This window comes from Oncorhynchus mykiss, chromosome 31 (genome assembly GCF_013265735.2).
Source record: "Oncorhynchus mykiss isolate Arlee chromosome 31, USDA_OmykA_1.1, whole genome shotgun sequence".
NCBI lineage: Eukaryota > Metazoa > Chordata > Actinopteri > Salmoniformes > Salmonidae > Oncorhynchus > Oncorhynchus mykiss.
Genome location: NC_050571.1, coordinates 3,916,218 through 3,940,227, shown reverse-complemented (window position 1 = coordinate 3,940,227; position 24,010 = coordinate 3,916,218). Strand labels below are relative to the sequence as shown.

The 24,010-nt window shown below is 47.3% G+C and overlaps 2 protein-coding genes across 2 annotated transcripts in view; both read right to left on the bottom strand.

Moving 5' to 3' along the window:
* The window catches only part of LOC110531068 (netrin receptor UNC5A), a 31,250-nt gene extending 8,582 nt beyond the window's left edge, over window positions 1-22,668 (bottom strand). The window contains exons 1-3 of the mRNA XM_036969657.1: window positions 22,624-22,668; window positions 1,371-1,535; window positions 870-1,054 (exon numbers count right to left, since the gene is read on the bottom strand). Coding sequence (XP_036825552.1) covers window positions 870-1,054; window positions 1,371-1,535; window positions 22,624-22,668 — 395 coding nt within the window. The remainder of the gene's footprint in view (window positions 1-869; window positions 1,055-1,370; window positions 1,536-22,623) is intronic.
* Window positions 22,531-24,010, bottom strand: part of LOC118945988 (netrin receptor UNC5A-like) — a 149,144-nt gene continuing 147,664 nt past the window's right edge. The window contains exon 9 of the mRNA XM_036969654.1: window positions 22,531-22,882. Within this exon, the coding sequence (XP_036825549.1) occupies window positions 22,724-22,882 (159 nt within the window). The 3' untranslated portion in view covers window positions 22,531-22,723. The remainder of the gene's footprint in view (window positions 22,883-24,010) is intronic.

The following is a 24,010-nucleotide window of genomic DNA, read 5'->3' as shown; positions in this document are numbered from 1 at the left end:
CAAACCAATATAGAATCTCTGTACCTAGACCCAGTCCCAAAGCAATATAGAATCTCTGTACCTAGGCCCAGTCCCAAAGCAATATAGAATCTCTGTACCTAGGCCCAGTCCCAAACCAATATAGAATCTCTGTACCTAGGCCCAGTCCCAAAGCATTATAGAATCTCTGTACCTAGGCCCAGTCCCAAAGCAATATAGAATCTCTGTACCTAGGCCCAGTCCAAAACCAATATAAAATCTCTGTACCCAGGCCCAGTCCCAAACCAATATAGAATCTCTGTACCTAGACCCAGTCCCAAACCAATATATAATCTCTGTACCTAGACCCAGTCCCAAAGCAATATAGAATCTCTGTACCTAGACCCAGTCCAAACCAATATAGAATCTCTGTACCTAGGCCCAGTCCCAAAGCAATATAGAATCTCTGTACCTAGACCCAGTCCCAAAGCAATATAGAATCTCTGTACCTAGACCCAGTCCCAAACCAATATAGAATCTCTGTACCTAGACCCAGTCCCAAACCAATATAGAATCTCTGTACCTAGGCCCAGTCCCAATGCAATATATAATCTCTGTACCTAGGCCCAGTCCCAAAGCAATATAGAATCTCTGTACCTAGGCCCAGTCCCAAAGCAATATAGAATCTCTGTACCTAGACCCAGTCCCAAACCAATATAGAATCTCTACCCATTCCCAGTCCCAAAGCAATATAGAATCTCTGTACCTAGGCCCAGTCCCAAACCAATCTTTTAGCCCAAAACATAGGGCCTTGTTCACTCCCCCTAGGGTTATGTTTAGGGTTGGGGTTAAGGTTAGTTACCTGTCCAGTTTGAGTCTCTAGTTTAGGGTCTGTGGTTAGGGTTCGTTACCTGTCCAGTTTGAGTCTCTGGGCCAACAGTCTCCAATCGGCCCCGTTGGGACAAGGTGTATCCAGGCTACTGCAGATCTTCTGCCTGATGAGATAGGGGATCTGGAAAGCACTGGGTCCTGCTAGAGCTGAGCCGCTAGGGTTAGTGTCCATCAGCAGGAACTCCGGGTCCAGGGGTCGACTGTCCTATAGGGCCAGAGGAATATATATAGGGTTATATAGGAACATATAGAGATAAACACAAAGAGAAAGTTCCAGCCGAACACGTCCTGTTTAGCTACGAGCCATGAACTATATAGTCCAGGAGACTGCTGTCTTCTTAGGTCATATGAACCAAATAAAAACAGGATTAGAGTATAGAGAGTAGCAGCTGCACGCACACGTACTAAATAACTGTATATTGTTAAAAGCCAGAAAAGAGTCCCATCTCTTTGGATAACATATCAACCCGTATCCTGGATAGGCACATTGTGAAACACATCGTATGTGACCTGAGTGTTACCTTGGCGATGTTGAAGTCGAGACCGAAGCTCTGTCCCTCCCCCTCTACCTGCCAGACACACAGCTGACAGGTGAGCTCACAGGTGCTGAGGTTGAGCCGCTCCAGGGTGAAGGTACAGTGGAGGAACCGCTGGGAACCGTTCCAGATGTGGTAGAATGGGATCTCCTAGAGAACAAGAACACAATATGGACCACTATAAAAGGTTCCAGATGTGGTAGAATGGGATCTCCTAGAGGACAAGAACACAACATGGACCACTATAAAATATTTCAGATGCGACTAGCTGCCCCGTAAGAGGGTATGAGAGGGTATGAGGGTATGAGAGGGTATGAGGGTATGAGAGGGTATGAGAGTATGAGGGTATATGAGGGTATGAGAGGGTATGAGAGGGTATGAGGGTATGATAGTATGAGGGTATACGAGATTATGAGGGTATGAGAGTATGAGGATATGAGAGTATGAGGGTATGAGAGTATGAGAGGGTATGAGAGTATGAGGGTATGAGAGTATGAGGGTATGAGAGTATGAGGGTATGAGAGTATGAGAGGGTAGGAGCAGGAGCGTAATCATTATCTTAGTTGACTTATATTAGTGGAGAAAGACAGGTACCCAAATATCCTGGTTTGTAAATAAGTAGATGTGCCGGTCGCTGAGTAGGATAGTTAACATTCTGAGAGAGAAAGAAAAGCAGGTCTCTATTCTGAATGGATTATGAACACATGACGCTCCCATAACTTTTTCACCCCAAATATCTTTTTAAAGTGACTAGCTTTTAATAGCAGAACTATAGCAGAACTTTGTGATACCGAAGCTCCAGTTCCCCTCTTTATAAACCAGTCAGGTACCAGCTGACTGTCCGATAGAATTTATTCATGACTAGAACTTTCTCCATCACACCCTGTTGCTCCATATTCATGTCTCAGAGAAGCACTGAGGTAAGGCAGAGAGGTACAGTACAGTACGTCAGACAAAATGAGACCGAAACTTGCAGAAAGGTAAGGTGAGAGAGAGAGAGAGAGAGGGGGGGGGGGGGGGGGGGGGGGGGTGGGGGGGGTAATAGTGAGAGATAGAGAGAGGTATTAGAGGTAGAGAGAGAGAGGGGGGGGTAATAGTGAGAGATAGAGAGGTATAGAGGTAGAGAGAGAGGGGGGGTAAAAGAGAGAGAGATAGAGAGAGGTATTAAAGGTAGAGAGAGAGGGGGGGTAAAAGAGAGAGAGATAGAGAGAGGTATTAGAGGTAGAGAGAGAGGGGGGTAATATTGAGAGATAGAGAGAGGTATTAGAGGTAGAGAGAGAGGGGGAGTAATAGTGAGAGAGACATAGCGGTAGGGCAGACAAATCCAGGGCCTTCACCAAGCATACAATATATACTAACTAGTATTTAACCATTCATATATGCTAACTAGTATCTAACAATACAATATATACTAACTAGTATCTAACCATTCATATATACTAACGAGTATCTAACCATTCATATATACTAACGAGTATCTAACCATTCATATATACTAACTAGTATCTAACCATTCATATATACTAACTAGTATCTAACCATACAGTATATACTAACTAGTATCTAACTATTCATATATACTAACTAGTATCTAACCATTCATATATACTAACTAGTATCTAACTATTCATATATACTAACTAGTATCTAACCATTCATATACGCTAACTAGTATCTAACTATTCATATATATTAACTAGTATCTAACCATACAGTATATACTAACTAGTATCTAACCATACAGTATATACTAACTAGTATCTAACTATTCATGTATATGAACTAGTATCTAACCATTCATATATACTAACTAGTATCTAACTATTCATATATACTAACTAGTATCTAACCATACATTATACACTAACTAGTATCTAACCATTCATATATACTAACTAGTATCTAACCATTCATATAAATTAACTAGTATCTAACCATACAGTATATACTAACTAGTATCTAACCATTCATATATATTAACTAGTATCTAACTATTCATATATATTAACTAGTATCTAACCATTCATATATACTAACTAGTATCTAACTATTCATATATACTAACTAGTCTCTAACTATTCATATATATTAACTAGTATCTAACCATTCATATATACTAACTAGTATCTAACCATTACCAGTCATTTCCCCTACAAATCAGCTGGGCTAGACAATCTGGACCCTCTCTTCCTAAAATGATGTGTCGCAATTGTTGCAACCCCTATTTCCAGCCTGTTCAACCTCTCTTTCGTATCGTCTGAGATCCCCAAGGATTGGAAAGCTGCCGTAGTCATCCCCCTCTTCCAAGGGGGAGACACCCTGGACCCAAACTGTTACAGACCTATATCCATCCTGCCCTGCCTTTCTAAAGTCTTCGAAAGCCAAGTTAAAAAACAGATCACCAACCATTTTGAATCCCACCGTACTTTCTCCACTATGCAATCTGGTTTCAGAGCTGGTCACGGGTGCACCTCCGCCACGCTCAAGGTCCTAAACGATATCATAACTGCCATCGATAAAAGACAGTACTGTGCAGCAGTCTTCATCAACCTTGCCAAGGCTTTCGATTCTGTCAATCACCGTATTCTTTTTTATTTTATTTTATAATTTTTTTTTTACCCCTTTTTCTCCCCAATTTCGTGGTATTCAATTGTTAGTAGCTACTATCTTGTCTCATCGCTACAACTCCCGTACGGGCTCGGGAGAGACGAAGGTTGAAAGTCATGCGTCCTCCGATACACAACCCAACCAAGCCGCACTGCTTCTTAACACAGCGCGCATCCCAACCCGGAAGCCAGTCGCACCAATGCGCCGGAGGAAACACGGTGCACCGTGCAATACCACCGTATTCTTGGTGGCCAGGTGCACACTGCGCCCAGCCCGCCACAGGAGTCGCTGGTGCGCGATGAGACAAGGACACCCCTACCGACCAAGCCATCCGTAACCCGGGCGACGCTAAGCCAATTGTGCGTCGCCCCACGGACCTCCCGGTTGCGGCCGGTTACGACAGAGCCTGGGCGCGAACCCAGGGACTCTGATGGCACAGCTGGCGCTGCAGTACGGCGCCCTTAACCACTGCGCCACCCGGGAGGCCAGAATCACCGTATTCTTATCGGCAGACTCAATAGCCTTGGTTTCTCTAATGATTGCCTCGCCTGGTTCACCAACTACTTCTCTGATAGAGTTCAGTGTGTCAAATCGGAGGGCCTGTTGTCCGGGCATCTGGCAGTCTCTATGGGGGTGCCACAGGGTTCAATTCTCGGGCCGACTCTCTTCTCTGTATACATCAACGATGTCGCTCTTGCTGCTGGTGATTCTCTGATCCACCTCTACGCAGACGACACCATTCTGTATACTTCTGGCCCTTCTTTGGACACTGTGTTAATGGAGGTGGTCCCTGTACAGGGACCGCTCAGCGGAAATTTCAGAGCGCCACCTATAGTACTTTACTTAGTACTCGTTAAATCTCAAACTTTCATAAAAATACACATGCAAGGTACTGAATTAAAGCTACACTCGTTGTGTCATGTATTGTCATGTTGTGTCCTGTTCCTGTTCTTTCTCTTCACCCTGTCTCCCTCTGCTGGTCGTATTAGGTTACCTTTTCTTCCCCTCTTTCCCCCAGCTGTTCCTTGTCTTCTCTAACTACCTCGTTCACCCCTTTTCCCACCTGTTCCCTTTTTCCCTCTGATTAGGTCTCTATATCTCTCTCTGTTTCTGCTTCTGTCTTTGTCGGATTCTCGTTTGTGTTACTCATGCCTGAACCAGACTATCGTCGTGTTTGCTGCAACCTTGTCCTGTCCTGTCGGAATCTGCCTGTTCATCTAACCTTGTCCTGTCCTGTCGGAATCTGCCTGTCCATCTGAGCCTACGTGTGTTTCGTCATTAAAGAAACTCTGTTTTGTTAATTCGCTTTTGGGTCCTCATTCACGCACCTGACAGAAGAATCCGACCAAGAATGGACCCAGCGACTTCGGATCCTCTCCACTCAGCCGTCGAGATCCAGGGAGCGATGCTAGGCAGACACGAGCAGGAATTGTCTGCTGCTCGACATGCCGTTGAGACCCTGGCCATCCAAGTCTCCAACCTCACAGAACAGGTTCACCATCTCCGCCTCGATCCACCGGCCACTTCCAGGGCTTTCGAATCTCCGGAGCCCAGAATCAATAACCCGCCGTGTTACTCTGGGGAGCCCACTGAATGCCGCTCGTTCCTCACCCAGTGTGATATTGTGTTTTCTCTCCAGCCCAACACTTACTCCAGGAGCACTGCTCGTATCGCCTACGTCATATCCCTCCTTACTGGACGGGCTCGTGAGTGGGGCACGGCAATCTGGGAGGCAAGGGCTGAGTGTACTAACCAGTATCAGGACTTTAAGGAGGAGATGATACAGGTTTTTGATCGATCTGTTTTTGGGGAGGAGGCTTCCAGGGTCCTGTCTTCCCTATGTCAAGGTAATCGATCCATAACAGACTACTCTATTGAGTTTCGCACTCTTGCTGCCTCCAGTGGCTGGAACGAGCCGGCTTTGCTCGCTCGTTTTCTGGAGGGTCTCCGCGCAGAGGTAAAGGATGAGATTCTCTCCCGGGAGGTTCCTTCCAGCGTGGATTCCTTGATTGAACTCGCTATTCGCATTGAGCGACGGGTTGATCTTCGTCACCGAGCTCGTGGAAAGGAGCTCGCGTTCTCCGTTGCCCCCCTCTCCGCATCACTACCATCTTCCTCTGCCGGCTCGGGTGCTGAGCCTATGCAGCTGGGAGGTATCCGCATCTCGACTAAAGAGAGGGAACGGAGAATCACCAACCGCCTCTGTCTCTATTGCGGTTCCGCTGGTCATTTTGTCACTTCATGTCCAGTAAAAGCCAGAGCTCATCAGTAAGCGGAGGGCTACTGGTGAGCGCTACTACTCCTGTCTCTCCTTCAAGATCCTGCACTACCTTGTCGGTCCATCTACGCTGGACCGGTTCGTCAGCTTCCTGCAGTGCCTTGATAGACTCTGGGGCGGAGGGCTGTTTTATGGACGAGACCTGGGCTCGGGAACATGACATTCCTCTCAGACAGTTAAGGGAGCCCACGGCCTTGTTCGCCTTGGATGGTAGTCCTCTCCCCAGGATTCAGCGTGAGACGCTACCTTTAACCCTCACTGTCTCTGGTAATCATAGCGAAACCATTTCTTTTTTAATTTTTCGTTCACCTTTTACACCTGTTGTTTTGGGCCATCCCTGGCTAGTTTGTCATAATCCTTCTATTAATTGGTCTAGTAATTCTATCCTCTCCTGGAACGTCTCTTGTCATGTGAAATGTTTAATGTCTGCTATCCCTCCTGTTTCCTCTGTCTCTTCTTCACAGGAGGAGCCTGGTGATTTGACAGGGGTGCCGGAGGAATATCACGATCTGCGCACGGTGTTCAGTCGGTCCAGGGCCACCTCTCTTCCTCCACACCGGTCGTATGATTGTAGTATTGATCTCCTTCCGGGAACCACTCCCCCCCGGGGTAGACTATACTCTCTGTCGGCTCCCGAACGTAAGGCTCTCGAAGATTATTTGTCTGTAGCTCTTGCCGCCGGTACCATAGTCCCCTCCTCCTCTCCCGCCGGAGCAGGGTTTTTTTTTGTTAAGAAGAAGGACGGGTCCCTGCGCCCCTGCATAGATTATCGAGGGCTGAATGACATAACAGTGAAGAATCGTTATCCGCTTCCTCTTATGTCTTCAGCCTTCGAGATCCTGCAGGGAGCCAGGTTTTTAACTAAGTTGGACCTTCGTAACGCTTACCATCTCGTGCGCATCAGGGAGGGGGACGAGTGGAAGACGGCGTTTAACACTCCGTTAGGGCACTTTGAATACCGGGTTCTTCCTTTCGGCCTCGCTAACGCTCCAGCTGTCTTTCAGGCATTAGTCAATGATGTCCTGAGAGACATGCTGAACATCTTTGTTTTCGTTTACCTTGACGATTTTTTCACCGTCACTCCAGATTCATGTTCAGCACGTTCGACGTGTCCTCCAGCGCCTTTTAGAGAATTGTCTTTTTGTGAAGGCTGAGAAGTGCACTTTTCATGCCTCCTCCGTCACATTTCTCGGTTCTGTTATTTCCGCTGAAGGCATTAAGATGGATCCCGCTAAGGTCCAAGCTGTCATTGATTGGCCCGTCCCTAAGTCACGCGTCGAGCTGCAGCGCTTTCTCGGCTTCGCGAACTTCTATCGTCGTTTCATCCGTAATTTCGGTCAGGTGGCAGCTCCTCTCACAGCCCTTACTTCTGTCAAGACGTGCTTTAAGTGGTCCGTTTCCGCCCAGGGAGCTTTTGATCTCCTCAAGAATCGTTTTACATCCGCACCTATCCTTGTTACACCTGACGTCTCTAGACAGTTCGTTGTCGAGGTTGACGCGTCAGAGGTGGGCGTGGGAGCCATTCTTTCTCAGCGCTCCCACTCTGACGACAAGGTCCACCCTTGCGCGTATTTTTCTCATCGCCTGTCGCCGTCGGAACGTAACTATGATGTGGGAAACCGCGAACTGCTCGCCATCCGCTTAGCCCTAGGCGAATGGCGACAGTGGTTGGAGGGGGCGACCGTTCCTTTTGTCGTTTGGACTGACCATAGGAACCTTGAGTACATCCGTTCTGCCAAACGACTTAATGCGCGTCAGGCGCGCTGGGCGCTGTTTTTTGCTCGTTTCGAGTTTGTGATTTCTTATCGTCCGGGCTCTAAGAACACCAAGCCTGATGCTTTATCTCGTCTCTTCAGTTCTTCAGTAGCCTCCACTGACCCCGAGGGGATTCTCCCTGAGGGGCGTGTTGTCGGGTTGACTGTCTGGGGAATTGAGAGGCAGGTAAAGCAAGCACTCACTCACACTCCGTCGCCGCGCGCTTGTCCTAGGAACCTTCTTTTCGTTCCCGTTCCTACTCGTCTGGCCGTTCTTCAGTGGGCTCACTCTGCCAAGTTAGCCGGCCACCCTGGCGTTCGGGGTACGCTTGCTTCCATTCGCCAGCGTTTTTGGTGGCCCACCCGGGAGCATGACACGCGTCGTTTTGTGGCTGCTTGTTCGGTCTGCGCGCAGACTAAGTCCGGTAACTCCCCTCCTGCCGGCCGTCTCAGGCCGCTTCCCATTCCCTCTCGACCGTGGTCTCACATCGCCTTAGATTTTGTCACCGGACTGCCTTCGTCAGCGGGGAAGACTGTTATTCTTACGGTTGTCGATAGGTTCTCTAAGGCGGCTCATTTTATTCCCCTTGCTAAGCTTCCTTCTGCTAAAGAGACGGCACAAATCATCATCGAGAATGTTTTCAGAATTCATGGCCTTCCGTCAGACGTCGTTTCGGACAGAGGTCCGCAATTCACGTCTCAATTTTGGAGGGAGTTTTGCCGTTTGATTGGGGCTTCCGTCAGTCTCTCTTCCGGCTTTCACCCCCAGTCTAACGGTCAAGCAGAACGGGCCAATCAGACTATTGGTCGCATCTTACGCAGTCTTTCTTTTCGCAACCCTGCGTCTTGGTCAGAACAGCTCCCCTGGGCAGAATACGCCCACAACTCGCTTCCTTCGTCTGCGACCGGGCTATCTCCTTTTCAGAGTAGCCTCGGGTACCAGCCTCCGCTGTTCTCATCTCAGTTCGCCGAGTCCAGCGTCCCCTCCGCTCAGGCTTTTGTCCAACGTTGCGAGCGCACCTGGAAGAGGGTCAGGTCTGCACTTTGCCGTTATAGGGCGCAGACTGTGAGAGCTGCTAATAAGCGTAGAACTAAGAGTCCTAGATATTGTCGCGGTCAGAGAGTTTGGCTCTCCACTCAGAACCTTCCCCTTAAGACAGCTTCTCGCAAGTTGACCCCGCGGTTCATTGGTCCGTTCCGTATTTCTCGGATCATTAATCCTGTCGCAGTGCGACTTCTTCTTCCGCGATATCTTCGTCGCGTCCACCCGGTCTTCCATGTCTCCTGTGTTAAGCCCGTTCTTCGCGCCCCCGCTCGTCTTCCCCCCCCCCCCCCCATCCTTGTCGAGGGCGCACCTATCTACAGGGTCCGTAAGATTTTGGACATGCGTCCTCGGGGCCGTGGTCACCAGTACCTAGTGGATTGGGAGGGGTACGGTCCTGAGGAAAGGAGTTGGGTTCCCTCTCGGGACGTGCTGGACCGTTCGCTGATCGATGATTTCCTCCGTTGCCGCCAGGTTTCCTCCTCGAGTGCGCCAGGAGGCGCTCGGTGAGTGGGGGGGTACTGTCATGTATTGTCATGTTGTGTCCTGTTCCTGTTCTTTCTCTTCACCCTGTCTCCCTCTGCTGGTCGTATTAGGTTACCTTTTCTTCCCCTCTTTCCCCCAGCTGTTCCTTGTCTTCTCTAACTACCTCATTCACCCCTTTTCCCACCTGTTCCCTTTTTCCCTCTGATTAGGTCTCTATATCTCTCTCTGTTTCTGCTTCTGTCTTTGTCGGATTCTCGTTTGTGTTACTCATGCCTGAACCAGACTATCGTCGTGTTTGCTGCAACCTTGTCCTGTCCTGTCGGAATCTGCCTGTTCATCTAACCTTGTCCTGTCCTGTCGGAATCTGCCTGTCCATCTGAGCCTACGTGTGTTTCGTCATTAAAGAAACTCTGTTTTGTTAATTCGCTTTTGGGTCCTCATTCACGCACCTGACACGTTGTGAATCTAGCCACCAAGTCAGATTTGTAAAATGCTTTTCGGCGAAAGCATGAGAAGCTATTATCTGATAGCATGCACCCCCCAAAATACCAGCACGACACGTAAACAACAGATTTTGCGGTAGCCGGCGCTACCCAAAACGCAGAAATAAAATATAAAACATTCATTACCTTGGACGAGATTCTTTGTTGGCACTCCTATATGTCCCATAAACATCACAATTGGGTCTTTTTCCCGATTAAATCCGTCATTGTATACCCAAAATGTCATTTGCTGAAGGCCAGTCTGATGCTGCAAAAAGTCCATTTACAAGACGCAACGTCACTTTTTAAAATTACAAAAGTCGCCTATAAACTTTTACAAATCACTTCAAACGACGTTTCTAAACCAACTTTAGGTATTAATAAACGTTAATGATGTATCAAATTGATCACGGGGCGATCTGTATTCGATAGCAGCAAGTCTGGAAAACATCGTCCATTTTTTCAGTTTCACAACATACTGTGATGCGCCTCAAGAAGGGAGGGGTCTATTCGTGTTGTAACCAAGGATAAATGATTCTGATATTGATAGCAATGGTGACATCGTGTGAAAGCTGTAGGCGTTTACAGGGGGTTCGCATATATTTTCTCTCGTCTTAAACAATTCATTGAATGGCGGACGAATATTTTTTGTTTTGTTTTTGGTAAACAGTTTTACCAGGGATTTTTACTCCTAAACACGTTCTGTTATAGCCACAGACCCGATTTAACCAGTTTTAGAAACTTCAGAGAGTTTTCTATCCACACATACTTATCATATGCATATACTATATTCCTGGCATGAGTAGCAGGACTTTTAACAAAAAGCTGCGAAAATTTGCATCATCCATAACAGGTCAAACCTCCAAACGAGCTTCAATGCCATACAACACTCCTTCCGTGGCCTCCAACTGCTCTTAAATGCAAGTAAAACTAAATGCATGCTCTTCAACCGATCGCTGCCCGCAACTGCCCATCCGTCCAGCATCACTCCTCTGGACGGTTCTAGAATACCTAGAATATGTGGACATCTACAAATACCTAGGTGTCTGGTTAGACGTAAACTGTCCTTCCAGACTCACATATCCCTCACTAACTTTAAGCACCAGCTGTCAGAGCAGCTCACAGATCACTACACCTGTACATAGCCCATCTGTAAATAGCCCATCCAACTACCTCATCCCCATACTGTTATTTATTTGTTTGCTCCTTTGCACCCCAGTATCTCTACTTGTACATTCATCTTCTGCTCATCTATCACTCCAGTGTTTAATTGCTAAATTGTAACTATTTTGCCACTATGGCCTATTTATTGCCTTACCTCCCTAATCTTACTTCATTTACACACACTGTACATAGATTTTCTGTTGTGTTATTGACTGTACGTTTGTTTATTCCATGTGTAACTCTGTTGTCTGTGTCACACTGCTTTGCTTTATCTTGGCCAGGTCCCAGTTGTCAATGAGAACTTGTTCTCAACAGGCCTACCTGGTTAAATTAATTTGAAATTATTATTATTATTTTTTAAATTCAGAGGGGAGAGGAGCTGCAGTACTCCCATGTGGCCAGATGGGGGCACTGTGACCCAGGCGGACAGGAGAGGAGCAGGTCAGAGAGAGAGAGAGAGAGGAAGTCTTCAGCAGCCCAGAGAGGGAAGTCATCACTGAGAAGAGACTGACTACTGTCCTAAATTACACCCTATTCCCTCCCGAGTGTGCGCAACGGTCTAAAGGCACTGCATCTCAGTGCAAGAGGAGTCACTACAGTCCCTGGTTTGATTCCAGGCTGTATCACATCCGGCCGTGAGTGGGAGTCCCATAGGGCGGCGAATAATTGGTCGTCATTGTAAATAAGATTTTGTTCTTAACTGACTTAATAAAATAAAGGTTAAATAAATTATAAAATAATAATATTGCACTACTATTGACCAGGGCCCATAGGGTGCATTCTGGGACTCAGGCTCTGTCTGTTCTAGTGTATTGTGCTTCAGCTACTGCTGCTGTTTGTTTTGGCACAGACACAGTATTCTCGTTAGGGACCTGCTGCTCTCAGACTAGGAGAGTTAGAGCCAGGAACTCACAGACACAGTATTATCTTTAGGGACCTGCTGCAGGAGAGTTGGAGCCAGGAACTCACAGACACAGTATTCTCTTTAGAGACCTGCGGCTCTCAGACTAGGAGAGTTAGAGCCAGGAACTCACAGACACAGTATTCTCTTTAGGGACCTGCGGCAGGAGAGTTAGAGCCAGGAACTCACAGAGACTAGGAGAGTTACAGCCAGGAACTCACAGACAAAGTATTCTCTTTAGAGACCTGCTGCTCTCAGACTAGGAGAGTTAGACCTGTGTACTTTCTCTCTCTCTCTCTCTCTCTCTCTCTCTCTCTCTCTCTCTCTCTCTCTCTATCTCTCTTTCTATTTAATTATCTCCCTCTTGGTTCCTCCCTGCCCTCTCTGTCTTTCTGCTACCCCCCCCCCCCCCCCCCTCTCTCCTTATCCAGCTGTAGTAGGCCAAGCAAATGTGACGGAGAGGAGAGGGGGAGGGAGTAGGAGAGGAGAGGAGAGGGGGAGGGAGTAGGAGAGGGGGAGGTAAAGGAAAGAGGTGGAGGGAGGGAGGGAGGGAGAGGGAGGGAGAGAGAGAGAGAGAGAGAGGGAGAGGGAGAGAGAGAGAGAGAGAGAGAGAAAAGAGGAGCTGTTGAGAGGCTCCAGGAGTCAGGATGTGAAGGTAGTTCCAGGTGTATTAATACACTCTTCTATATTTGATCTGAGCTCCCTTTGAGAGAAGCTCCTAGTAGAATCAATCAGACAGCAGCTGTGGAGGCTGCCACACACACACACACACACACACACACAGTCCCCCCTCTCTGAAGGCACGGCATACTGATCCACTAAGCCTGAAGCAAGGCCACAATGGTTTTTAGGCAGAAGTCATGCAGTCCCCGACTCTCTCCAACTCCCTCTATCCTAGAAATATTTCAAATGATCAACGGAAGATAAACCCAGACAACATTCAATTAAAACTGCCCCAAAACCTAAACATTTCTGAAAAAGGACCACAAAGGGATCTTTACCTCAGCAGCATTGAAGAGATATTTGTGTCTTTAGCCATTTTTTAAAATGTGGTCAGAAGGCTTTGAGAACCTCATGTTGATTCGTTAAACCACTCGTGTACATTATAGTCTGATAAATGACCAAAATGTACTAGTTATCAAACACAGAGATAATGTCTGTGTCCCAAATTACATCATATTCCCTATGTAGTCCACTAAGGGGGCCATAGGGCTCTATATAGGGCAGGGAGGACCAGGGGCTATAGGGCTCTATATAGGTCAGGGAGGACCAGGGGCTATATGGCTCTATATAGGGCAGGGAGGACCAGGGGCTATAGGGCTCTATATAGGGCAGGGAGGACCAGGGGCTATAGGGCTCTATATAGGGCAGGGAGGACCAGGGGCTATAGGGCTCTATATAGGTCAGGGAGGACCAGGGGCTATATGGCTCTATATAGGGCAGGGAGGACCAGGGGCTATAGGGCTCTATATAGGGCAGGGAGGACCAGGGGCTATAGGGCTCTATATAGGGCAGGGAGGACCAGGGGCTATATGGCTCTATATAGGGCAGGGAGGACCAGGGGCTATAGGGCTCTATATAGGGCAGGGAGGACCAGGGGCTATAGGGCTCTATATAGGGCAGGGAGGACCAGGGGCTATATGGCTCTATATAGGGCAGGGAGGACCAGGGGCTATAGGGCTCTATATAGGGTAGGGAGGACCAGGGGCTATATGGCTCTATATAGGGCAGGGTTGACCAGGAGCCATATGGTTCTATATAGGGCAGGGAGGACCAGGGGCTATAGGGCTCTATATAGGGCAGGGAGGACCAGGGGCTATATGGCTCTATATAGGGCAGGGAGGACCAGGGGCTATAGGGCTCTATATAGGACAGGGTTGACCAGGGGCTATAGGGCTCTATATATGGCAGGGTTGACCAGGGCATATATGGCTCTATATAGGGCAGGGAGGACCAGGGGCTATATGGCTCTATATAGGGCAGGGTTGACCAGGGGCTATAGGGCTCTATATAGGGCAGGGAGGACCAGGGGCCATATGGCTCTATATAGGGCAGGGAGGACCAGGGGCTATATGACTCTATATAGGGCAGGGAGGACCAGGGGCTATAGGGCTCTATATAGGGCAGGGAGGACCAGGGGCCATATGTCTCTATATAGGGCAGGGAGGACCAGGGGCTATAGGGCTCTATATAGGGCAGGGAGGACCAGGGGCTATATGGCTCTATATAGGACAGGGAGGACCAGGGGCTAAAGGGCTCTATATAGGGCAGGGAGGACCAGGGGCTATATGTCTCTATATAGGGCAGGGAGGACCAGGGGCTATATGTCTCTATATAGGGCAGGGAGGACCAGGGGCTATATGACTCTATATAGGGCAGGGATGGGAAACTGGAGGGGAATTTCCAAAAAGGAAACAATTAATTTTAAGTCGGGGTCTCAACTTACTGAGTACTAGAACTCATGTTGTCGTTCATCAGCAGCTTTTCTCTTGTTTTGTCACTCAATTTGCCCAGGTCCGCCCAAAAAATGTGTAAATTGGTAAATGCGTCTAGCCAGTTATTTAAACTTGTAGTAATCTTTGCAAAATTCACTCCTTTCATATCACTGCAAACATTTGCCTCCACCCTATGGCAAAATGTGTAGAATTGCATTAAATTCGCTGTTAAAACTGCACATTTTTCTCTCCGCCCAACGGCAAAATGGGTAGAAATGCAGGAAATGAACTCTGAAAAGTCAATGTTTTCTAGCCGCTGTCAAGAGAGGGTCCGCTGAAATGCTTTTGCTTGTGGGATAGGATCCCCCCTTGATGTTGTTGGTGTAGTATCTTAAGAGGCTTCTTGGATTGACGACACCAGACACGAAAGTACGTTTTTGTATTTAATTGTCCTGTTCGTTTAAGAATTGATCCATGTCCACGGATGGAACTGGAATTGGAGCTCGGATCTGATCCACTTGTCTTCTTTATTCTTTGTCCACTTCTAATGATCATAGTAATAGGATACTGGTCCTAAACAATCCTCAATGGATTGAGCTGGAATACATTTAGGACCAAACCCATAGTTTTTGTGTGTGTGTGTGTGTGTGTGTGTGTGTGTGTGTGTGTGTGTGTGTGTGTGTGTGTGTGTGTGTGTGTGAGATTAAAGGTTGACCTTTAATCTCCTTGACGTCAACATTTCTGCCGGTGACAACACCAGTTGTGGTTTGAGGTGTAATCCTGTAGCTAAACAAGAATCTGGGCACCGTCGTCTCAAAGCTGGGCCCTTTGCATCTTCCTCATGCCCTCCTTCAAGGTCTGAACCGCACGTTCTGCTAATCCGTTTGAAGATGGGTGAAAAAGGGGCCGACGTTACATGCTGAATTCCCCTTTGTTTCATGAAACTTGTGACTTCGGTGCTTGTCAAACAAGTAGCATTGTCGCTAACCAACATGTGAAGCAATCCCATAACACTGAAGCTTTGTCTCAACTTCTCAGTCGTAGCGTACGATGTGGACGTGTTCATGGGGTAAACATCCATCCGCTTTGAATGAGAATCAATCAACACAAGGAACATTTTTCCTAGGAAAGGTCCAGAGTAGTCCACATGTAGCCGTGTCCATGGTTTTTCTGGCCATTCCCATTGATGTAATGGCGCAGTGGGGGGGTGACTTCCTGTTGCTCATTCTGCACACCGGCTGACCGCATTTTCCACATCCTGGTCTTTGGCCACCAGATGTATGACCTCGCTAGGCCTTTCATTCTCGACATACCTGGATGCGACTGATGCAACAAATTCAGTAGCATACCCAGCCCTTGTGGTGGGATAACCACTCTAGAACCCCACAGAACACATCTATCTCGAACACTCAAGGCCAAGCGGCATGCGTAGTAAGGCATGACCTGAGGCTCTGTCACTGTAGGCCATCCTCTCAGGATAAATTCATGCACTTGTGATAGCGTCACATCCTTTGAAGTCCGTTTGCCTGATTTGTGTGTTCACCAGTGCATCATCCAACACATCGATCATCAAGACTTGGTCATTTTCTCCTTCCTAGGTGATGATTTGTGTAATGGGCAGCCTACTCAGAGCATCAGCAGTCCCATGGTATCTAGCTGGCTTGTAAATTATTCTCTACTCGTAGGCCCTGAGCCACACAGCGTAACGTTGAACTAGCTTTTGTTCATGGAACAGAGAGATCAGAGGCGTATGGTTGGTCACGATAGTGAATGTTCTCCCGTACAAGTACTTGTGGAATCTCTGTATTCCGAATATGACAGCCAGTCCTTCCTGGTCCAGCCAGTCCTTCCTGGTCCAGACAGTCCTTCCTTGTCCAGCCAGTCCTTCCTGATCCAACCAGTCCTTCCTGGTCCAGCCAGTCCTTCCTGGTCCAGCCAGTCCTTCCTGGTCCAGCCAGTCCTTCCTGGTCCAGCTGGGAGTACTTTCTCCGACGCTGGCGACAATGTTCTTGACATGAACCCGATAGGTTTCTCTGCACCATTCTCCATCCGGTGGGATAGCACCGCCCCCACACCATACGATGAGGCGTCACACGATAAGATGAGACCTCTGTCTGCTGTGTAGTGCACGAGCACAACGTTCTTGACATGAACCCGGTAGGTTTCTCTGCACCATTCTCCATCCGGTGGGATAGCACCGCCCCCACACCATACGATGAGGCGTCACACGATAAGATGAGACCTTTGTCTGCTGAGTAGTGCACGAGCACAACGTTCTTGACATGAACCCGATAGGTTTCTCTGCACCCGATAGGTTTCTCTGCGGTGACAGCACCGCCCCCACACCATACGATGAGGCGTCACACGATAAGATGAGACCTCTGTCTGCTGTGTAGTGCACAAGCACTTCAGCTGATTGCAGTAACACCTTTGACTTCGGAAAATGTTCTTCCGGTCTTTCTGACCAGGTTAGGGAGGGTAGAGACGTTGGGGAGGGTAGGGAGGGTAGAGATGTTGGGGAGGGTAGAGAGGTTGGGGAGGGTAGGGAGGGTAGAGAGGTTGGGGAGGGTAGAGAGGTTGGGGAGGGTAGGGAGGGTAGAGAGGTTAGGGAGGGTAGAGAGGTTGGGGAGGGTAGGGAGGTTAGGGAGGTTGGGGAGGGTAGAGAAGTTGGGGAGGGTAGAGAGGTTAGGGAGGTTAGGGAGGGTAGAGAGGATGGGGACGGTAGAGAGGTTGGGGAGGGTAGGGAGGTTCGGGAGGGTAGAGAGGGTAGGGAGGGTAGAGAGGTTGGGGAGGGTAGAGAGGTTAGGGATGTTCGGGAGGGTAGAGAGGTTAGGGAGGGTATGGAGGTTGGGGAGGGTAGAGCGGTTAGGGAGGTTAGGGAGGGTAGAGAGGTTGGGGAGGGTAGAGAGGTTAGGGAGGGTAGAGAGGTTGGGGAGGGTAGAGAGGTTAGGGAGGGTAGGGAGGGTAGAGAGGTTAGGGAGGGTAGAGAGGTTAGGGAGGGTAGAGAGGTTGGGGAGGGTAGAGAGGTTGGGGAGGGTAGGGAGGGTAGAGAGGTTGGGGAGGGTAGAGAGGTTAGGGAGGTTCTGGAGGGTAGAGATGTTCGGGGGGGTAGAGAGGTTAGGGAGGGTAGAGAGGTTAGGGAGGGTAGAGAGGTTAGGGAGGGAAGAGATGGTAGAAAGGGTAGAGAGGTTGGGGAGGTTAGAGAGATTAGAGAGATTAGGGAGGGTAGAGCGGTTAGAGAGGGTAGAGAGGTTGGGGAGGGTAGAGAGGTTAGGGAGGGTAGGGAGGTTGGGGAGGTTAGGGAGGTTAGAGAGGTTAGGGAGGGTAGAGAGGTTAGGGAGGGTAGAGAGGTTAGGGAAGGTGGAGAGGTTAGCGAGGGTAGAGAGGTTAGAGAGGGTAGAGAGGGTAGAGAGCTTAGGGAGGGTAGGGGGTTAGGGAGGGTAGGGCGGTTAGGGAAGGGTAGAGAGGTTAGGGAGGTTAGGGAGGGTAGAGAGGTTAGGGAAGGTGGAGAGGTTAGCGAGGGTAGAGAGGTTAGAGAGGGTAGAGAGGGTAGAGAGCTTAGGGAGGGTAGGGGGTTAGGGAGGGTAGGGCGGTTAGGGAAGGGTAGAGAGGTTAGGGAGGTTAGGGAGGTTAGGGAGGGTAGAGAGGTTAGGGAGGGTAGAGAGGTTGACAGTGTGTAACCCCTTGGCATCCACCTTGTGACCCAGGTACTGCACTTCATCAGCTAACAGTGTACACTTGCTCCTCTTCAGCCGGAGACCGACCTCCGCCATCCTTCTCAAAACCTTCTGAGACGCTCCTCCTTGTGACTCCTGTGACCAGAATGTCGTTGAGGTAAACCGCTACCTTGGGTATCCCCCGCAGAACTCCCTCCATTGTTCTTTGGAAGATAGCAGTTGTGGAAGACACCCTGAAAGGTAAACGTTTTATAGGGAAACATCCCTCTGTGGGTGTTTATAGTCAGGTACTTCTGTGAAGCTTTATCCATTAGCACTTGCTGATATGCATGACTCATATCTAGTTTTGTGAACTGTTGCCCACCTGTTAACGTTGAAAGCAAATCCTCCACTTTGGGTATTGGGGTACAGCTCCAGAGAGGAAACTCTATTTTACAGTCAGCTTGTAGTCACCACTGATGGAACCATCTGGGTTTAATATGGGAACAACTGGTGCTGCCCACTCAGAGAACTTGACAGGTATAAGTATATCCTCTGCTAAGAGTCTGTCAATTTCCACATCCACTTTAGGCTTCACGGCATGTGGAACGGATCTTGGCCTATAGAATCTGGGAGTAGCATCAGCAGCAACAGGAACGGTAGCTTGGATCCCATGTAATGGCTCTTCTTTGAAAACACACGTACGCTTTGAAAGCACCTGCTGCAGTGTCAGTGTCTCTGTGGTGACATGTTTGATTTCATCCCATCCTTGTCACCAAATACAGTGGGGCAAAACAATATTTAGTCAGCCATCTATTGTGCAAGTTCTCCTGCTTAAAAAGATGAGAGAGGCCTGTAATTTTCATCATAGGTACATTTTTTTTTTTTTTTTTTTTTTTTTTTTTTTTTTTACCTTTATTTAACCAGGCAAGTCAGTTAAGAACAAATTCTTATTTTCAATGACGGCCTGGGAACAGTGGGTTAACTGCCTGTTCAGGGGCAGAACGACAGATTTGTACCTTGTCAGCTCGGGGGTTTGAACTCACAACCTTCCGGTTACTAGTCCAACGCTCTAACCACTAGGCTACCCTGCCGCCCCACTTCAACTATGACAGACAAAATGAGATTTTTTTCCCCAGAAAATCACATTGTAGGATTTTTAATGAATTTATTTGCAAATTATGGTGGAAAATAAGTATTTGGTCAATAACAAAAGTTTATCTCAATACTTTGTTATATATCCTTTGTTGGCAATGACAGAGGTCAAACGTTTTCTGTAAGTCTTCACAAGGTTTTCACACACTGTTGCTGGTATTTTGGCCCATTCCTCCATGCAGATCTCCTCTAGAGCAGTGATGTTTTGGGGCTGTTGCTGGGCAACACGGACTTTCAACTCCCTCCAAAGATTTTCTATGGGGTTGAGATCTGGAGACTGGCTAGGCCACTCCAGGACCTTGAAATGCTTCTTACGAAGCCACTCCTTCGTTGCCCGGGCGGTATGTTTGGGATCATTGTCATGCTGAAAGACCCAGCCACGTTTCATCTTCAATGCCCTTGCTGATGGAAGGAGGTTTTCACTCAAAATCTCACGATACGTGGCCCCATTCATTCTTTCCTTTACAAGGATCAGTCGTCCTGGTCCCTTTGCAGAAAAACAGCCCCATGCTTCACAGTAGGTATGGTGTTCTTTGGATGCAACTCAGCATTCTTTGTCCTCCAAACACGACGAGTTGAGTTTTTACCAAAAAGTTATATTTTGGTTTCATCTGACCATATGACATTCTCCCAATCTTATTCTGGATCATCCAAATGCTCTCTAGCAAACTTCAGACGGGCCTGGACATGTACTGGCTTAAGCAGGGGGACACGTCTGGCACTGCAGGATTTGAGTCCCTGGCGGCGTAGTGTGTTACTGATGGTAGGCTTTGTTACTTTGGTCCCAGCTCTCTGCAGGTCAACCCCCCGTGTGGTTCTGGGATTTAGCTCACCGTTCTTGTGATCATTTTGACTCCACGGGGTGAGATCTTGCATGGAGCCCCAGAGCGAGATAATGTGATTTTCTGGATTTTTTTTTCTCATTTTGTCTGTCATAGTTGAAGTGTACCTATGATGAAAATTACAGGCCTCTCTCATCTTTTTAAGTGGGAGAACTTGCACAATTGGTGGCTGACTAAATACTTTTTTGCCCCACTGTATGTAGTATCTTCTTAGACTGATGCCACCGGACACGTAAATACGTTTTAGTAACTTAGAATAACATTCCCTAATGCACCTGGCATTTGGGGCGGCAAGGTAGCCTAGTGGTTAGAGTGTTGGACTAGTAACCGGAAGGTTGCAAGTTCAAATCCCTGACCTGACAAGGTACAAATCTGTCGTTCTGCCCATGAACAAGGCAGTTAACCCACTGCCCACTAGGCCGTTCTTGAAAATAAAAATTTGTTCTTAACTGACTTGCAGTTAACCCACAAGTAAAAAATAAATAAGCTTTGGTTATATATACAGTTGAAGTCGTTAGTTTAGTTTAAATACACTGAGTCATTAAAACTCAGTTTTTTAACCACTCCACAAATTTCTTGTTAAATAACAAACTACAAGTCATTTTTCCAACAATTGTTTACAGACAGATTATTTAACTTATAATTCACTGTGTCACAATTCCAGTGGGTCAGAAGTTTACATACACTAAGTTGACTGTGCCTTTAAACAGCTTGGAAAATTCCAGAAAATTATGTCATGGCTTTAGAAGCTTCTGATAGGCTAATTGACATCATTTGAGTCAATTGGAGGTGTATCTGTGGATGTATTTCAAGTTCTACATTCAAACTCATTGCCTCTTTGCTTGACATCATGGGAAAATCAAAATAAATTAGCCAAGACCTCAGAATCTTTTTTTGTAGACCCCCACAAGTCTGGTTCATCCTTGGGAGAAATTCTCAAACACCTGAAGGTACCGTTCATCTGTACAAACAATAGTACGCAAGTATAAACTCCATGGGACCACGCAGCCATCATACCGCTCAGGAAGGAGCGTTCTGTCTCCTAGAAATGAATGTACTTTGGTGCGAAAAGTGCAAATCAATCCCAGAACAACAGCAAAGGACCCTCTGAAGATGCTGGAGGAAACAGGTACAAAGGTATCAATATCCACAGTAAAACAAGTCCTATATCGACATAACCTGAAAGGCCACTCAGCAAGGAAGAAGCAACTGCTAAAACCACCATAAAAAATGCCAGGCTACGGTTTGCAACTGCACATGGGGACAAAGATCGTACTTTTTGGAGAAATGTCCTCTGGTCTGATGAAACAAAAATAGAACTGTTTGGCCATAATGACCATCGTTATGTTTGGAGGAAAAAGGGGGAGGCTTGCAGGCCGAAGAACACCATCCCAACCGTGAAGCACGGGGGTGGCAGCATCATGTTGTGGGGGTGCTTTGCTGCAGGAGGGACTGGTGCACTTCACAAAATAGATGGCATCATGAGGCCGGAAAATTATGTGGATATATTGAAGCAACATCTCAAGACATCAGTCAGAAAGTTAAAGCTTGGTCGCAAATGGGTCTTCCAAATTGACAATGACTCCAAGCGTACTTCCAAAGTTGAGGCAAAATGGCTTAAGGACAACAAAGTCAAGGTATTGGAGTGGCCATCACAAAGCCCTGAACTCAATCCCATAGAAAATGTGAGGGCAGAACTGAAAAAGCGTTTGCGAACAAGGAGGCCTACAAACCTGACTCGGTGGTCCTAACTGACCTAAGACAGTGAATTTTTACTAGGATTAAATGTCAGAAATTGTGAAAAACTGAGTTTAAATGTATTTGGCTAAGGTGTATGTTAACTTCATACTTCAACTGTAGCAGACATTGAAAACAGCTACGGAAATCAGAAAGCAAACCCCCGTCTTGAGTCAATACTGCCATCTATTGGTAAACATAAATATACCAGGTTACTACAAACCCCCGTCTTGAGTCAATACTGCCATCTATTGGTAAACATAAATATACCAGGTTACTACAAACCCCCGTCTTGAGTCAATACTGCCATCTATTGGTAAACATAAATATACCAGGTTACTACAAACCCCCGTCTTGAGTCAATACTGCCGTCTATTGGTAAACGTAAATATACCAGGTTACTACAGTTAGTCACTCAGATATTAAACACTTCTCTCCGCCCTGTTCCAAAATGTGTAGAATTGCAGCAAATTAGCTGTAAAACAAAACTGCCGATGTGCCCTTGAGCAAGGCATTAAACCTGAATTTGCTCTTGGGACGCAGTACTGCTATGGCTGACCCAGGAAAAAAACAACACATTTCATTGCACATATCCGGTGTAACTGACAATGAAAATATATTTTAAACCCAGCCAGTAGTTTGCTCGTGGATAGGTCTTGACCCTGACCCCTGACCTCTAGCACTTGACCCCTAACTCACCTGGTACCCAGCCAGTAGTTTGCTCCTCCAGTGTGCCTGGGGCATGTCGTGGATGGGTCTTAACCCTGACCCCTGACCCCTGACTCCTAGCACTTGACCCCTAACTCACCTGGTATCCAGACAGTAGTTTGCTTCTCCAGTGTGCCTGGGGCATGTCGTGGATGGAGAGGCGCAGGTTGTGGTAGCTGTCTTTAAACAGCAGGACGTGGGGCTCATCAATCAGACGACCACCTAGCTGTCTCTCCATCTGCATCACCTCCTAGAGAGAGAGACACACAGAGAAAGAGAGAGAGAGAGAGAGAGCGAGAGAGAGAGAGACAGAGAGAGACACACACAGAGAGTGACAGAGAGAGACAGAGAGAGACACAGAGAGAGACACAGAGAGAGACAGAGAGAGAGAGAGAGACACAGAGAGAGACACACACAGAGAGTGACAGAGAGAGACACAGAGAGAGACACAGAGAGAGACAGAGAGAGAGAATCAGAAGGATGAAGGGAGGCACACACACACTAATGGGTGCCTGACTTAGTCTGAGGGGGGGGGGGGGGTGAAAAAGCTCACTAGGGGGCAGTGCAGTTCTACACGGATTCTTAACAGGGGAAATCATTTTTCTCAAGTTTTATTCTAATAAATGATATTGAAAAAGTGTTTTAATTACTACATTACTAATCTACTCCCTACCCTGAAAATCCCACCCACAATAATTGATTGACAGGTCTGAAACACTACCACCCTGTGACTCACAAACATCCCGCCTCCTCCCCTGACAATCCCACCCATAGTGATCGATTGACCGGTCTGAAACACTACCACCCTGTGACTCTCACCAATATCCTGCTCCTCCCCTGGCAAGCCCACCCACAGTGATCGATTGACAGGCCAAACTGTTAAGAATGTGGCCAGGATAAAGCATGACAATGAGGAAATTAAATCAAAAATGGGACGAATAATATTGTTTTACCCAAAAAGGGTACTTTAATTTTTAAATTGCACATTAAGTTTTCATCTCCTTTTTTGTGTGTCAAATAATGTCCATAAATCCCAGTAATGTAGCACAATTACACGTAAACTTTGATTGATTAATTTTCTAGCAAATGTTCTTTCTCTAGTAGTGTTATCTGCAAAGGCAATTGAACAGCTCAGCGTTCAACACCACAGTGCCCTCAAAGCTCATCACCAAGCTAAGGATCCTGGGACTAAACACCTCCCTCTGCAACTGGATCCGGGACTTCCTGACAGGCCGCCCCCAGGTGGTGAGGGTAGGTAGCGCACGTGACAAATAAACTTCGATTTGATTTGATTTGAACAAGAACTGTCCATTTGAAAAATGCAAACTGGAGTTTTGCACTTGAATTTGGTCATTGATTATGTTCTCATGAAAATAGT